The sequence below is a fragment of the Calypte anna genome, chromosome 12, assembly GCF_003957555.1.
Source record: "Calypte anna isolate BGI_N300 chromosome 12, bCalAnn1_v1.p, whole genome shotgun sequence".
Taxonomy (NCBI): Eukaryota; Metazoa; Chordata; class Aves; order Apodiformes; family Trochilidae; genus Calypte; species Calypte anna.
In genome coordinates, this window is record NC_044258.1 from 21,303,671 (window position 1) to 21,321,879 (window position 18,209).

General features: G+C 42.6%; 1 protein-coding gene across 2 annotated transcripts in view; it reads right to left on the bottom strand.

The window, feature by feature from the left end:
- The window catches only part of FGD5 (FYVE, RhoGEF and PH domain containing 5), a 64,935-nt gene extending 64,498 nt beyond the window's left edge, over nucleotides 1-437 (bottom strand). Inside the window, exon 1 of one of the 2 annotated variants that reach the window (XM_030458371.1) lies at nucleotides 311-437. In XM_030458371.1, coding sequence (XP_030314231.1) covers nucleotides 311-323 — 13 coding nt within the window. In that variant the 5' untranslated portion in view covers nucleotides 324-437. The remainder of the gene's footprint in view (nucleotides 1-310) is intronic. The other variant, XM_030458372.1, reaches the window with a different exon arrangement.
- Between the last annotated feature and the right edge of the window lie 17,772 nt (nucleotides 438-18,209).

The window sequence follows — 18,209 nt, forward strand, 5'->3', positions numbered from 1 at the left end:
GAGCCGGTGAGCACCTGCCGGGGCGGGGGTGCCGAGCAAGGCCGGCCCCGCACGGAGGGCGAGTGGCGGAGAGGTACCAGCCGCGGCGGAACGGCCCTGGAACTGGCGGCCCCAAGGGAGGAGGAGGGATGCCGGGACGGGGACGGGCAGTGCGAGCTCCAAAGGAGCAATGCCCGGCCGGTGTCGCTGGCCCCGGAGGCGAGGCGTGCCGCCTGGAGCGAAGGAGGGTACCGGTACCGGAGGAAGGAAGCCCGCCCGGCGGCTGCCAGCCCCGGGGAGAGGCTGTCGGGCAGCGGACCCGCGCTCTTACCGGCGTCGTTCATCTTCCACCGACACTCTGCCGCTCACCGCATGGTCCCGGGGGGCGCCGCCGCCTTCGCCCCTCGCGAACGCGCGCGGCCCTACACCCCGCGGGGCAGCGGTGCGCGGGGGGCGGCGGGGCCGGCGCGCGGCGGGCGGGGCGGCTCGGGGGCGGTCAGCGCCGCGCGCGGCCCGTCGGGGGCGGTAGGGCGGGGCGGGGCGCGCGGGGCTGGGCAGCGCGTGGACATCCCCGCTGCGGCGGCTGCTCCGGGGTCGGGCGGTCAGAGGGACAGACGGATGGAGCGGCGGGGCGCTGCGGAGTGTCCCACTCCCTTGTGCGTCCCCCCCCACCCACACGTTCCCCCTCGCGCCATCTCCCCCTCCCCTCCCTCCGTGTCTCCTCCATCCCCTGCCGCCTTCCATCCCACCCGCCACCCTTCATCCTTCCTCCTCCCCATCCATTCTCCCCAGTCCCCCCCCCGCACGCCCCGCGTTCATCGTTCCCCATCCCATCCCTCCGCTTGGCTCCCCCACGGGGCGTGGCCGCCTCAGCCTAATGAGCCCGCAGGAAACGGGTCTCGGGGCATCCCCGACCTGCCCCTTGTCCCGGAGCATCCCTGGGAGCCGCCAGCACCTGCTGTGGGAACGGTGTCTGGGAGTGGTGTCTGTCTGTGGGGCGGCCCCACGTGTGCTCAGCGCAGCTGCAGACCACTCCATGCTGCTGCATGTCCTCTTCTCCCATCAGCCAGCTCCTGAGTCGATGGAGTTAACGCAGGCATCCTGTGGCTGGGTCGCTCTCCCCGTCCCTCTCCCTGTTTGCAGGCTGGCAGCGGCACTAACCCCCGGACAAGGTTGGATCGCCCCCTTCCTCTCAGTGTAGGTTAATCGAGCCCTGCTGCCTTTCCCCGGGAGCTGGTATTGCTTGCACAAGAATGCATCTTTGAAAATTTCTCTCCCCAGGCAAAGAAATCTCTTGAGGGCTGCGCTGGTCGCAATGATCGCTTCTTTCCCTAGCCAGGGAGGGGCCATTTGTCCTTATCACAGCCACCCCGGAGTTACGAATGCCGGCAGAATTTGGGCAAGGGGGAGAACCAGCACATTCTACCCGTGCAGTGTGTGTGAAGCAGGCAGGTCCTGCTTTGACATACTGAAACCTACAGAAATCAGGACTATTGCTAACATCATCCAGTGCAACTTATTTCAGATCCTGTTAGTTCTGTTTTGGTGAAGTACCTAATAACTAACATCCTGCTACTGGCAGATGCTCTGTAGTACAACCAAATTGCTTTTTCCTGACCTTTCAGTGCTGTCTCATGGTGACTAATGAGGTGCAGTGTGCATAGACCTTTGAAGAGGGAAAGCAAGCAGTGAAGGAAATGGAATGAAGCCCTTCTTTCTGGGGGCTAGAGTCTCTAAGAAAGTATTTGCAATCCTGTGTAAGATGCACAGATTCACAGTAGGACAAAGAACTGTGATACTGCATAGGTTTTTAACCAAACAACCAGTTTGTGAAAAACTTAATGGAGTAAAGAATGACTCTTTTCTCTCTGTCCTGTTTGTGGTGGTGTTTTGTTTTGTTTTGTTTTGTTTTGTTTTGTTTGTGAAAGAAGCTAAACACTCCAGAAGAAGCCTGTACTTAATGACAAGGGGACAGCTCCTGCTCCTTGCAGTATGCCATTAGCAGGGAGGTAGGCATTAGCCATGATTACTTCTGTGACCTATCTCTGAAAAGGGTGAGTGCGTCTTACAAGTTCCTGTCTGCCTGTTCTCCAGTCTGCTTCCTGCCCCAAAGGGCAGGGTGCCAGGATACCTCCAGAAGCCGCTGACTCCTGCCTTTCTTTATTCAGATGTGATTGGTTTGAACTTTGAACTGGTTTGTGTTGGTTAAAATGCAACACATGTACTGCTAGGCAATATTGCCCTGCTCTCCAAGGAAGGTATTCGTGAGCAGTTCAGGATAACTTTGGACTCTGCTGTATTATTGTCAATTAAGCTATAACTTGGGTGCACTAGGGAAAAAGAAACATAGCCGTGCAGTCATTGCTATCTTAAAAAGTTTGGAAGTATATTCAATAAGCAGAAGGCTTATATTTTCTTTATTGTCAGTCTAAAATACAATCAAAGGTGTAATTTTCTGTACTGAAATGATGAAAAACTTAAGGAGCTTTATAGTTAAATGGAAATAGGAACTTTAAAAGAACTGCTTGAAATTTAAAAGTTTATTCTCTAATCTCTTCAAAATACTATGGGGAATGATCTGTTTTACAAGCAGAAGAATGGGAAGGTGAATGTATGTAAAAATTTTAAAACTCAGGTTAACATTTTAGGCTTATATGTCCCGATCCAGCAAATGTTTTAGGGAAATGCCTGAATTTAAGTATAATCTGTTTTAAGCAGGGCTTCTCTGTATTCTTAAATGCCCTGTTAGATCAGTGCTATTCTGTCATGTTAGAGTCTTCTTTTTATCATGGTAACATAAACTAGCTCTCTGCAACTTTAATGCAGCTCTAGGGGCTCTCTCATAGTACACTACCTATGCAGCCTAACTGTAATTCTTAAGCCTCTTTATGTTATTACTTAGGGATGTTCTTCAAGATGAGGTGTCCTTCATTACAAGCAGTCTTTCAGGGCATTTTTGATGATCTTTTATCCTCTTGTCTCTTAATCATTAGATTTATAGGTTTGGGTTTCTGATTTTGGGGCTTCTTTTTTACTGTTTCAGTGTTAATGGCCTTATTAAAATAAATTTTTTGGCATGGTACTAAGAAAATGGCACTAGGGAAGGGAGGAGAGAGGAGTTGCCCCAAAATGACATAGAACCAAACTTCCTAGCAGATACAATTTCAGAAACTAAAATTTTTGCAGTAAATCTTTGCAGAAAAAAATTTTCTAAGTTTTACATTTACCGGTTGTTCATGACCAACACTAAAAACATGCTGGCATTATCTAGTTAGAGATGTTCATCACAGACTGCAGGAGGCAGTAAATTTTGAGGGATAGTTGATGTGTACAGATCCCAGAATACTTAAGGAGAGGGAAGCTAGAAGGACAGTGGAGTCAGTTTCTGGGACACCACTCTATGTTTATGTTCCTTACAAAAGCATACTACTGGGAAATTGACTAAATATGTCTGACTTTCACTTAATGAAATGACCACCTGATTGATTCACTTGCCATTTTCAGTAAAGGGCCTCTAGCAAGAGCACCAGTTCTCTCAGGAAGGAGATTTGTGTGCCTCCCATTCAGGTTGATGGTGCTGTCAAGATTCCCCTGAGGCATCAAGCTTCTGAGATTTCTCTTGCTTTGTATTTTTTTTTTTTTTAAAGAATATTTGTAGGCAATAGTACAAAATCTGAGAGCTTACACAATGCCACAGTTTTGTCCAGTCATCCTTCACTCCCATGGAGATTTTCTTTCCTTCTCAGCTGCTCAGAAGACTAATTCTCAAATCCTTATTCAGTTTTGAGCAGGAAAAGTGAAGTTTAACTTAGCTTGGGCAAAGATGTGTCCAGAAACATGTTTATTTTTACTCAATGGGATGTGAGCTCCTGCACTCCAAAGCACTTGTTGCCTGTGTTTGCAAATTGTCAGTAGAGCTCCCCTGAGAGAATCAAATTGGGAGCTGAAGCATGGCAGATAGGTGCTTCGGACATCACTCAAAGTGAGCTAGTGTAAGTGAGGAGGCATACCTTTAAGGCTAGCGTGGTATGCAGGTGTAAAAGTGACATCAGTGGAAGAAAGGATGGGCACTGAGTCAAAAAACATGAGACTTGCCATAAGCAAAGTCAACAGCACTTTCAGCTTTACTGCGGCCAGAGATGAATTTCACTCCTGGAGGTCACTAACACTCTTGATGAATTTCATATGAAAAAGAGGGGATAAACTCACACCCATACGGAGACATTTTGACTGGTTTCCTGCGTTTGACGGAACCCTGCATTTGACACCCCTAGTACATGCAAGTCTGCTTCAGCAATGAATCATCAACAAGAGAAAAGGTTAGGGCAGTGATGACTATTGCTACCTCTGTGCATTGTTTTGAGCCACAACAATTAATTACACGCCTCATTTTTATCAGGGCCATATACTGGGTGCAACCTGCTGTGTGAGAGGTACATATAGGGAGGAAGCTGCACGCCCATTTCCTCTTGGTATCTGGATTTGTTTTGGTCCCGCTCCAGTGTCAGTCTCGCTCCAGGCACCTTCCACCACAGGTCCTTTCCTTTAACTCTGCAGCCCCCTTATCACTGGGGCCTCTGGTAATGGTGAACCTTGGTTGCATCGAGCAGCACAGCCACTGACCCGAGCGGGGCTGGCAGCTGCCTTCTCCATTTCCTGCCCAGGCATCTGCTGCCTGATTGGAGGAAAATAGTTCTTAAACCTTCTTCAAAACAGGAAACTTCTCTTCTCCCTGCTTCCTGAGGTACAGGAACGGTCTCCGCAGCAACCTCTGGACAAAGAAGTATCCTGTTAACCACTGGGGTGCCATAACAGATACAGGGGGAGGTTGTATTTCAAACCACGGTCTACCCTGAAGGATGCGAAGTGATCTCTGTGCCCCACTGCTCCCAGCCCTCTGTGCCCGCACTGCTGCCTCATTCAACAGTTTTTTTAGTAGATGATACTAACAGTTAGTTAGTAGATGATAACCCTATCCACTGGAAGCATTTGTAAACAGTTTTCATGACTAAATATTGATCTGGTGTCAGCAACCTCTAGAACATAATTTTTTAATACTATCCCTCCACCTTCATATTGGAAAGGTGACTAAACATAGCCACATTGTCACCCTCCCATTTTGTTTTGGTCATGGTGTATCTTAGTATTAGGTAGTTCTATTTTTTTTTTTTTTTAATGACCACTTGTATCCTACAAGTATCATGTGTGGCTAAGAGGTATTGAAATTGAATGCTTTGCTCACTGAATAGTTCCCCACTTGCAATCAGGCTACCTTGAGAAGTCTGAGGTGGGGCTTTTAGAAAATCCCTTGTAGTATGAATGCAGGACATTTTAGTCCTAGAGAAAACTACATTCATGATTATAACTGGCAGTTTTCATCCCTGAAGGACCATTGCTAGCAGAGCCATTGGAGCATAGCTGAAATGACTGTTAAGTTCTGTAATTCTTTATTTGCATGAACTGTCAAAACTTTGGCTTTAAAATTAAAATTTCGTGTGTTTTTTTTTAAAAAAACTTGCAGGTCATCTGCATCTGAAAGGGGCTGAAGTGCATCTCATGGAATAAAGGCAAATGCTATAGGTGAAAATGGTCAACAGTGAGAAATCCTTGTTGTTATTTTTTGGTTTGACATAAATTTTACTTACCACAGCAAATTCAAAGACACGGAGCTGTCCCTGTCTGCTCCACCCATAAGACTGAGCCATTTGGATGTCTGAGTGTTTTTCACAGTGTTCAGTCTTAAGGAAATAGAGCACTAGGACACAGCAACCTCCAGAAGTTACCCTTTCCTTTGTGCTCAGCTCCTTTCTCACCAAATACTTCCTGATAGTGCTGCAGGGGAAGATCCCCTTGAATGATCCGGTTTCCTGCCAGTGAGCTCTGCTGTTGACCCCTCCCGAATCCAGGATAATTGTTTCACATCTGTCTGAGCCCCCATGACTGGCTGAGTATTGATGATCACAGGGGAAGCTGTTACCTGCCTTTGGCTTTTGTCTGCTCTAATCAAGTCACCTGAAAGCCTTTGCCAGTAATGGATGGGGAGGCCTTATGGTAGAAGGGTTTCTCATTATGGTCCGTGTGATTTTCTGTACACACAGAAGCATGTCCTTTCACTGCAAGTGACTTCTAAAGGGAGAAGCACAGCTTGCTGAGAGAAGCACTTTATTTTGATAAATGTACCCATCAGGGTCATAAAGCGAACCCACCTTCATCCCCCTCACCAGATTAGGTGAAGAAACACTAGATTTTAAATTTTTGTACGAACTGGATGTACCTTTTCTTGGTTTAGCCTAGTTAAAAATGCACAAAGAATGTAACAAGACACAAGACACTGCTATGGTGTTTCTGTTACATACTCTTTGAGGGAAAGAACCTAAACCTAGCTTTTACAAGTTGATGTGTTGCTGCATGAAGAGAGGTAATATAATGGAAACATTTTTTACAACAGGCACAGATTCTGGGCTAAACTGCTTGTGATATTTTCAGTCCCCTGGTGCCAGCTCTATTAGGAGCCTAAACTGGGATGAAGAAGTTCTGAAATGCCAGAAAGTGTCTTATCTCCCTCCTTGTTTCTTCAGTTTCTCTCATAGGCAGCCAAGACCATTTATTCCCTTTGTTCTTCCATGTCTAGAGCAGGCCAAGTGTTTTCCAGATTCTGTGCTGTTACTCCATGGCCTGGCTGCAGTGATAGTCAGTGCACTTCAAGCAGAAGTACATGTGCGGAAGGGTGCGAGGCTTTCCAGCAATGCTGACTCACTTCTCACTGAATCAGGTATGGCTTTGCCTCTAGCAAGCATTTCTAAGTCATTGTAGCTGTTCAAAGATGCAAAGATCCCTTTCATTCCTAATTTTGATGTTAGGTTTGTACTTCACCAGGATTACTCTGTAAAAGATATCTGACCAGCTCATTTCTTTGGATCACTTCTTTGTTGTTGTGTAGGCCTAACTGCCACAGAAATACTGCTCCTGACTGAATCAGTCCCCAGCTATATATTCTGAACATTTTTATACATCACGGGGGGAAGAAGGTGCACACAAAATAAAGTTTCTGTATGGCTATTTTTGTCAAAGCAGAGCAATAGTATTGTCTGCTTACTTTCTGTTAGTACTTTATCTCAAAAGCATTAAGCTCTGAAATTAAGGATACTTGGCTTCTCGTAAATTTGTGTCATTGGTTGTCTTTCAAGTAAAAAAATTATCTGAGGTTGAAAAAAACTTTCTGAATTCCTTACTATCTGATCTAGAGTGGAATCACACTGCAACTTCTCCCACACTTGGTGCCCTTTTCTCTATCTACGTGCAAATCCCAGGCTCAGATCTTCAGAGACAGGGTATTAAGAGAAGAGGAGGAAAGTTCAGCTGAAGGGATTGTTGTATGGAGGACCAAAGTTACAAGGTACACAATAATTGTATGTGCCGGGTGGTAGTATTATTTATGGTACCTCTAAAGTTGGGCCAGAGATTCCAGAGTTCACTTGAGATCCAAAAAGAGACTAAGAGGGACACAGTTTAATCAAGCAACATTATTAGAAGCTATGTAATTTTCTTAAGTGTTTTGATTTATAAGGACAGATACGACACACTAACATCATTATTCATATGCCTGTGAAGCAGTTGGCCTCTCCCTGCTCCCTCTTCTGATACATCCATTAACGTAATTAATTCTAATAATGGAGACAGTGTCATCATTCTCCCTATCGCTTCTCAGTGCATGTAACCAGACTCCTGTGTGTTCCTAAATGTTCTTTCACTGCACCATTTTTCAGACTATATGTTCAGAGCTATGGAGTACCCACTAGCTCATATATTCTCAATGTGCTTAAAAGTACTTTGCATTCCTAAAATCAAGGTATTTAATTTTGAGTTTGTGGATTTTGTTGTTGTTTTTCTTTTCTGGGAACTAGGCAATATTTTACCTGGGTTTACATAACTGGACACCTTCACTTTGATCTAACTGTGGCTGAACCAGACCCTTTTCATGGTCATTCTGAGGATGTTTTTTGTATGCCTTAGTACGACAAAAATGATGGAATCAGCTGTGTATCATATTGGTTTTAGCCCATTACTTCCATGTAGTTATAGCAAAGATACAGTGGCCTGTACATTTCTTGCAGTGCTCTGCACACCTCTTTACTGAAGCCATTAGAATTCAAGTCTTGCTAGTTGTGGGAAATTTTATGCATCTCTCCAAATGTGTCCTTTTTGTTGCCATAATGAAGGACTCTACAGTCCTGCAAAGTTTTGTGATTTCAGCATAATGGACACTGAGGAAATGGGTGGAAAAATCAAAGAAAAGGACTTTGTTCTACCTTTTTTTTTTCTTCCTTGGGCACCTGTTTGTGGGATAAGAGTTTAAGTCCATTCTTGGCAGATCCTATTGAGCACTGGTGTGCAAGGGCTCAGTAAACAAGTGTATTGCTTTGGGAGCAACTTTCTTTGCTACATGCTAAAGAGAGAAGGGAGTGAGAGTATGGAAAGAGAAAGATCTGTTTCTAAGACTCATTGTGCACTGTAAGAGGAATTTAGCTCCTAGTTTATGATGTCTTTATACACCCACAAGACCATCCTGGACACTGAGACCTGCCAGTCTACTTACATGAAGCCAGAGTTTGGGGGTTGGCTCTGGTCAGGCTGTGGACTTGGTGTATTCTGCAGGAATCACTCCCACTGAGGCTTTTTCACCCTCCAAACTCAGGAACCTTTCTGAGGGCAGTCTGCCAGGAGTTGTACTTCTCCAGCCACTCTCAATGGTGCAGATACAGTCTGTCTCTGCCCACATACCCATCCTTGGCTGGTAATTTTAGCATCAAATTATTTACAGCAACTGGATAAATGAGTAGATTTCTAGATTCTCTTCTCCATGGATAGCTTTGGAGAAAGAGGACTGCAACTGACTTGGAGCCAAAAATACATTGGATAGTAAAGCAGATCTAAAGCAGCAAGAGACCTCAAGTGAGCAGTAAAAAAACACAAAACACAAGAGCAGCAAATAAAAAACATGTTTTTCACAGCAGGGACTTAATACATCCTTAATTTTTTTCAGTGAAAAAAAGGTCCTATTTGTTTCTGGCTTTTAAAAAAATAATATTATTTTTGTGTATTTTGCCTACAGATGATAAATATATCTGTGGATGGACTTTCAAAGAAAAACATGTTTTTCAGTCTCTACCAGCCTTTTACTTCCTTGCTTTCCACAATTGCAGGAGTGAGCAATGAGGAAGGCGGGGGTAGTTGTGCCTTTTGCTATATATCTTTTTTTCCCAGATCCAGTTTTGCTTACATGTCTAGGACAAGGCAAAACATGTTTTCCTTCATCAAGAACGGAAACGACAGCTATTTTTTCTGTTGGCGTAAAAATACACATATATTCTTCTGCTGCAGAGGTTGAGATTATGACTTGCATTTCATTTGTAAATAACATATTGAGACATGCTGGCATTTTCCAGATTGCCAGATGAATAAGGTCTTGTGAGGGCTTATGGTTTTGAAAAATAAGAGCAAAAAATGTAAATAATTAGGCATCTGTTTGTGCATATAAACATGATGTTTTAACAGGTATTGGTTTTTATGTGCAAATCTATAACTGGATTCCAAATTCAGAAATGGATCTAAAGTTACTAGCATGGTAAAAGCTGAGAAACTGAGTAGTATTATCTCATTTATATAGCATTTATTGTAGATTGTATGTCTAAGAGGGTAACTTGTAAGAAATATTTTGGGTCTTGTTTAAACACATGCATGACACCATGGTGAGCTTTTTCTTCATACATATTGTATAGATACACCAAATGGGACTACACATACTGATGCTAATTACAGGTGTGGGAGACCTTAGTAGATCTTAGTACTGCTCATGGCTGCACCATTTCTAGAAAATCTATGTACAAGCACATATTATTGTGTATGATATTTTAAAGAGCAGTCAGTGGGCCTGAATTTTGTTGAGTCCAACTTCAGCTCATTTGAATTTGACCTGCAAAAATGCTAACTCTCTACAGCTCCGGTAGCAGCTGTAAGGGCTGTGAATGTTCATGGGCTAAAAATCTTTTAAGTGGCCTTGCAAGAAGCTGAAGATTCTGATTTTTATTGTCCACTTTAGAAGTCTCCTTATGGGTGTTTTCTGCTTTTAAATTCTTACTTGTAGCCTGACTTTACACATTCTGGGTCTTGCTCTATATAAATAATTTTCTTATTCTAATTAAAATATTTTCTTCTTCTAATTAAAATATTTTCATTTCTTGGTGGAGCGATATGAGTGAATACTCATTTAAATTACTTTAGACAAAGCTGTTGTTTTACATTTCCCTGGAAAGCGATATGTGAGATTAAGTGATCTTGTGCAGATAAAACAGGTCTATTGGGAATTTTTACAAAGCTAGAAGCGAATAAAATCAGGTGGCTAAACAAACTGGTGAAATAAGATAGTTGGTCTGGTCTGACAGTTTGTCATGTGGAACCGATACAAAAAACAACAGCTATTTCAGTGTGTCTTAAACATTAAGTATCATTCCCTATTACCTTTAGAGTAAAACTTCTCATCTGTTTTCTTCAGTTGATTATTTGTGCCATAATGACAAAAGTTAAGGGTTCTTAGTGACATTGTGCTGGCCAGGGTGAGATACGCAAAGAAAAAGTTTGCATTTTAGCTTGGTATTAGAAGAGCCAAAATTTGTATTGGGACTGTTAACCTGGAAGGTGCTGCAGGTCTCTTTCTATCTAGCTCCACAGAGTGCACAACGCAGTATCCCTTCCTCCCTTCCCCACTGCCAAGGGAACCTCCTGGGATGATGTAAAGCTGTGCCTGGTGCCATCAACTGGAATGAATATGGTCTGTAAAAGACAGGAGATGAATGCCTAGATAGGGTTGTGTGTGACCATCACACCTCTTTTGCTTTCTGCGTGTGGATGTGGCTTGTACTCTGGTGGTATCATTGGGTTGGGAATGCTACTTTGATGGACAGGTAAACAAATTATCTGGGTCATGCAGTGTGTGGCTAAAGCAGGTCATCCCTCATTTTACATGACTTAGGCCTACAGGTTGCATCCCTTTCACCACTGACTCCTGTCTGAGAGGTTTCACAGGGCCCTTGTTTTTTCTCCAGGGAAAGGTCCACTGTTCATTGTAATGTACCTCTTTTGCCTAGGAAACATTCATGTCTTTGCTTATTTTTATACCTGTTGATTTCCTTCTGCTCAAATGTTTTTTGAAGGCTAGTGGAGTCTGGAATGTAGCTTGCATTAAATGCAAGCCATGAGCATTTTGGCAGAGTTTTCCACCCAAGAAGTTATCAGGGGTGGGCAGAGAGGGGTGCTGTGTTTCCCTAACCAGGCCAGTATAGTAGGATTCTGATTCACCAACTGCAGTGAGCACCAGAGGGACATCATCCTGTCACTTTTAGCACTGAATTTATGTTGCCCTTTTTTACCTTCCGAGAGTTCTGGGAAAGCAACAAAAGTCTCCTTCCTCAAAAACCTCAGCACTCCTGTATAATTATTTCCTTGGAAAAATTGCCTTCCTGTTTTCAGCCCCTCTCCAGAAGAGCCTCCACACCCCTGGGCAGCTCTTGCTCAGCCTCCTGAGGAGCTGGACCCAGCCCTGCCCCAGTACTGCCTGCCATCCCCCTGCAACCCCCAGCACCCCCAACATCATCACCCACATCCCAACACTCCCGACACTGCCAAAACCCTCCAACACCTCCCAATACTCCCAGCATCCCCCAGGGCCTGGCAGCTGTGGAGCGAGGGGCTGTGCCCACATCTTGGTCAGCCAGACAGCCCCAGCCCCCCAGACACTGCCCCTGGTAGCTCAAATGTGCAAATACAGCTGCTGTTTATGACTCTGTTTTTCAAGGAAAACCTTCAGTATGTATGTTAAGAGAAACAGGGAATTTCCACTATTTTTCTCAATGCCCCCCACCCCCCACCCCTTTGGCCTTCAGACACACACATTGTGTTGTTTTGACGTAATTTCAAGCAAATATTTTGCCACCGAGAGGCAGTGCAGGGTCACAGAGGTCCTCCAGGCTTGGGCTCTGGGTTTTCAGCCCTCCCCAGTAAACAATAGCTCTATAACTCATTAAAACTCCCTTTTGATTACTTTTTCCTGTTTCTGATTGTTTTGGAGAAGCAGGGGTGGATTCCACACTCAACAAACCTCTTTTTCCTCCTGCTGCTAAATTTAAATGTCTCTGAACTGAAAGGAGTTGCTGATCTCTTTGACAATAGCTCCATCAAATAGAAAATACAACCGTAAACAAGATTTTAGGCTATTTATAGATGCTACAAGGGAATTGGGACTTGGTTTTGCAGAAACTTTTTTACTCTAGGAAGTTTTTTTTTAATCTGTCTTTTTAGAAAGGAGACTTATCTTACTCCTAGCACTTTCTCTCCTGGTTACTATAGCCTTCTTAGTTTCAGATTTAGTAATATTCATGTTCTACCATTGTGGCCTCCATAAAACAAAGCTAGAAAGGGCCATCTTTGCCTGTCTCCCATCCTCTTCAAATTCATGCAATATCTTTCCTGCACATCACTGAGTCAGCACTCCTGTCTCTGTCTCCACCCTTTTTCACTGCTTTTTATTTTTCTGATTGTAAGTCTCCTGATCTATATGATTTACCTGTAGGAACCCCTTGCCCAGCCAAGTTTCTTGCCAATTTGTATCATCCATCCTTTTTTATAGCAGAAATAAACTCCTGACATACAGATTATTCAACTGGATTCATAAATTGTCAAAGAGCTGATATCCTATACAAAATGGAAGCTAATACCAATATTTTTATTACTTGTTTTGCTATAGGCTCAGTTTTAAGCTCCTTCTGAGCAGAACATCTGTAAAATGACATAGCATGGTAGATCCTAGAGTGGACTCTACCTACAAGGCAGAATTACAAAACGACTCTTCCTGGAAAGAATTACTCAGCTTTTTCTTTTTAGCAGCCTGGCTACCAAAGTTGTTCTTTATTGTAGGATCCAGGGACAGCGAGGGAACCGTTCCACCTTTAGGAGGTGCTGTGTAGTCCTGCAAGGTTTTCCACTGCAGCAGATGAACTATGTCACCTGCCTTTAAGGGCACTGGATACAGGTATAAGGGGCAAGTTGGATACTTCTGTAAACCTCCTGGAAAGATCAGGATGAACTGGTGTCCTCCAGAGGGGTGAAAGACTGATACTGAGTAAGTACATAGCTCTTGTGTCCTAGCAGGACATGCTTATTCTCGGCAGGTTTCCAGTGGCTTCATCAGGAGTACACCAGAAGAGGATGTGGCCCTATGTCTTCAAGCCACATCCCAGAAGTGTGCTGCTATAATTCATTCATTTTGGGTATCATGTACTCACCTTTAGTTAAACTACTGATAGATGAAGTCAGCTTGAGGACTGATCCTAATAGCTAATACATATTTTCTTACTGTGCTGGTATGACGTGGACACTGAACGACCTCATAATGCCTGACTTTTGTTACTTTGCAGTCCAGTTTTGATGCTTCTGAGTATCTGAATATACATTTAATATCTTACTGTTTATAGATATTTACAAATGTGCTTTTCTATGCCTTTACACACATACACGCATTACTGTGTGCATAGGTACATGCATACATATGTTTATGGTATATAAAACATAGAATAATTTTCCTTGGAAAAAACCTGTGAGATTATCAAGTCCAAATGTTAAAATATAAATTTGTACACACTGATTATTTTTTTTAAAGAAGAATTAAAGAAAATAACATGAATATGCAGCCCTAAAGAAACTTTGAAAATCAAAAGAGAAATAATACTTTTCCTGGAACAAATACTTTCTGTTACAGTTTCTTTTTTTGGCATTCTGTGTAAGAATGTGACTCATATGTTTTCATGGAACACAATTTTAAAAAGGCACACAAATCAGATTTGAATTTTTGCATCTGAGCTTCAAGACTGTTTTTGCTACTTAATACCTTAAAAATACAAGCTTTATATAGGTGGTAATTACTTTTGCCCATTTTCAAGATTTCTGCTCTCCATTTGTGTTTTCTATTTTGATTCTGCAATGCTGTATGCAGTGTGACTTTTGAAAGATAGCAGTGAACTTTCTAAGTATGGTGGCAATGTCTCTGTCCATACATGAGGTGATGCTAATAATTGTAGTATCCTGATGTGGAGGAGCGAAATGTGTTTTTCCTAGCAACAGCATTTAGGTCTCCCTGCACCTTCCTTACTGCTCTGTTACAAGCATTTTTGGCTGACTCTGTGGCTTGCTTTGGAGCAGCTGTGAGGTTTGTGGTTAGGTTACATATGGGAGAAAGGCTGTTCATTCACACCGTTGAGCTGAGAAAGCATGAGGAGCTCACATTTGTCTCTGGAAATCTCTGCATTCTGTTCAACTTCAAAGGAGATAAGCATGGGGGATGGGTATGAAATTATAACAGCTGGCTGGAACAGGGTTTATTTTCCATAATGAAGTAATTTATCCAAGCCATAGGATAAAAGAAAGCCTTCACATTTTTCCAGCTCTTCTGAGACCTTTCAGAACAAGCTTGATAAGATGCAGACCCTCTTCTGATTTCTAATACATTCAGACGAGGCTCCATCTCTGAATGGTCATCTTATGCAACTAAGTTTTTTTTTTCTATTAGCAATTTCTATAATAGATTTTCCAGTATGTGTTTCTCATCTTCATCAGCTTGGGAAAAGCATGTACCTACCTCTAGAGACAAAAGTAATTAAGTCTCTCTTGGCTTCTGGTATTTGTGCATGTAGTAGTCTTATGAAAAAGTGCATCTGGAACAAGGGATTCTTCCAAATGGTGAAAATGCTATTTTGTGGAGTATTATAATAGCTGCCAAATAATTTGTCCTCTACATCTTAGTGTTTTAGAAATGTTTCACATAGGTCCATCATTCCCAAACTCTTTTGGATCCCTTTTTCCATATGAAAATTACTCCACCAAGTAAACTTTCTATCAAAGCCTTAATTGAAAAATGTTTTGATGGCAATATGACTCCAGAAAGGGCTGCTCATAGAGCTTTATTTCTGCAGCCTCACAAACCACCACATGGAATTCAGCTTGGAATCTACTGACTGAAAAAACTCTTCTGCTGGAAAAAAATAGGTTGTCAGCAAAAGATGTTTGTACTGTAAAAGCACCTGCTTTCTATGACAATCTTCAATTTTTCACTACAATAACGTGAAGATGCTATATACCTTCACTCATGTTGTCTTTTGAGGACCCTTTGGAAACCTTCTGTTATATTGTTTTGGCAAAGCAATCACTAGGGTCTCATAAAGCTTCATTCTTTGATAGCCACCACTTGGAGGTTGCTAAAGTTAGTTGATGACTGCGTGGACTATGCAAATCTGTCTGCATTTATCAGTGACATGCAATATGAGGTCTGGTACAAGTTGTTGCCACTCTGATCAAAACAACTGCTTTTTCAGCAGCCAGCGTTTGACTCTTGCTTTTGCTTACCTAAGGTGTCCCAACATTTGCATCCAGCCTGTCAGTGAATGGCAGGGCGCCTGTTCTTCTAGATTCCCTGACTCCTTTACTGTGCATCTTTGATTTCATCATGTCTGCAAGGTTTGACTGCTTCCCCAAAGATCTTTGGATGCAACAATTTGAGAAACAGGTAATCTAATTTATCTGCATGTATGCACTAAAGGCATTGAAGCCAGATGGCTTTGATGTTGAAAAGACCAATCTGTCTGAATATTTGCTTTAACCCAGATTGGAAATTTGGAAAACTTTTGCTGTCATTTAAGATACAGGTGAGAATTTGTGGAAGCAAGATTTGCCACTGGGTTTGCCTTGGCAACTGCTGTTGAACCCACGTCCTGTATATAGTGAGCACAAATTGCACCTTGCATTGAGCATTCATCCATGAATGGCTTGTGATAAAACCAAAGATTACTCCACTCAAGTGTAGTGAAATGAGGCAACCAGGTGCCACTAATTGCCAGGGAGTTAGCATGAGCTTGTGTCAAGCCCACCTGTGCCTAATTAGGGTTGGCCCCCTGGTTCTGCTCATGCGCAGTGGGGGCCCACCCTAATTAGGCACAGGTGGGCTTGACACAAGCTCATGCTCTCTCCCTGGCAATTAGTGACACCTGGTTGCCTCATTTCACTACACTCAAGTCTCTATAACATTAGTGTGAGTGGGTCACCAGTCTTCCTAGGAGATCTAGATTATATCTGTTTTCATGAGAACAAAGGTCTTTTACAACCAAAATGATTCTACGATTCTGTACTCTTGGTTCCTTCTAGACAATTCTTGCCAAGGAGCTGAGGTGAAATGTCTCAAAATACAGTAATAGCCCCACAGACACATTGCGGTATTTATGCAGAATACAATTGTGGTGTCTGTGGTGCTTTGGAGCCTGCAGATTGCCTGTGATCATCCTTGCAGGGATGGCATACATGCAGAAATCTTGCTGCCATCTGCATCACAAGTAGGGAAAGCAAGACAGCAACAGGCAGGGGGGATGTGATGTGGGTGATGAAGAGGACCCAACAGCCAGAAGATCTTTCTGTCAAGATTTCTTAGTTCCCAGATCTGAATCTGTCTAAATTTGGGTTCATTCTTACTGCTTTATGAGGCATCTCAAGGTGGGCAAATGGTAATGCAATAATGGCAGATCACAATGCACTCATGACAGAGCTTGAAGAACAGCCTATGAGCCGAGCAATATCCTTTCTCTAAATTATATAATGCTTCTTGCAGACAGAAATATTAATCACCCCAGGAACTGACACGATCTGATGGAAGAGACTGTTATTAGTGTTATCTCCCTTGGAATCATTTGCAATGGTAGTAGTAATTTTTATGATGCTAGAACAAAATAAGCCAAGTTGCCTGGTTTTGTGGCAAATGGGAACACTGAGAAAAGCAGTACATAAATAGAGAGGCTAATTCATGAAGGAGATGGACCAGATTTCTCTACTGACAGCTCAGATGTGACTGCAGGGTAGAGAACTTTTTGTTTTAAAGGATTTATTTGCTTCACCAATTGTCAGAATATTGTTAAAAGTCTAATTCAGTTATCATGCTCTTGTTGCTGCCCAGATACTAAGTGTGTTAAGGAGATTTTATATAAAATTTCTGCCACAAGCAATTTACTAATATGTTGTTATTCTAATGTTGCTGGTTCCCATGGAGCCTCTGAAACCAAATTATATCAGACAAAGATGAATACTAACAATCATGTCTTTCTCAGAAGAGCAGATAAGAATATAGGTCTCATGCCTTGCTTCAACACAGAGCACTATGAAATGGCAATGGAAGGGTTGATGTTAGTTCTTGTGATTGTTAGTTCATCCATTTACGGCTCAGCATAAGCACAAGCCTTTTCTATACCTTTGCCAGGACCCAGCAAGTTCACAGTGGAAGTCAGGAATTTTTAAGCTGAATAATGAGGTGTGTGGCAGAAACAGAACTGCCATCAGGGTTCAGCGAAGCAAAGCAAGCTTGTGATATCGGCTCATTTTCATTTGGAAATAGCATTTTCAGCCTGGTTTTTGTTTGGTTTGGTTTTTGTTTGTTGTTGTTGGTTTTTGTTTGTTTGTTTGTTTTTGTTTTTTCCTGTGATAAAAGCTACTTCATAAAACTGGAAGCAAATCATTTCTGACACCACTATAGGTAACTTGATCACCTGCCTTGCCCAGGTAAGCAGGTATGTGCAATAAGTCTATGGTTGTTCAGAGTTTCTCTTTACAGTAATTTATTATCTTGTATCACTCTTCACAAACACCTATGCTCAGCACTACCTTCCTTGTAGCACTGAAATACTAAGTGTTTGTAAAGCTTAACCATCAGCCATAAACTCAATATCTGCTTTATGTACTAATACAGATTTTAAAACTTTATTTTGGTGATTTATTTTAAGCACAGATATGACAAAGGAGCCCATAAAAATAACAGGTTACTTTTTTCCTTTTTTTCTCCAGGTGTAACATTTGCAGTAATCAGTTGGCATTTTAAAATGTGTTTGGCAGTGCTGAAGATTATTTTCTTGTTTTTATTCATAGGCAAACATGGGTAATTAAACAAAACCTAGAAGCTAAAAAGTAATGCATTTTTTACAGCTGGCATCTTAGTAACTATTCAGTAAAGTGGCTGTCTACCTGCCATTTCTTGACTCTTGCCTGTAATAAGGCAAAGAATGCAGACCCACTTTTAGTTCTGTCCAGACTGTGCTGGGGGCAGCACTTAAGCAGTGTGTGATCTGGGTAGGCGGGGATCAGTGGAGGCA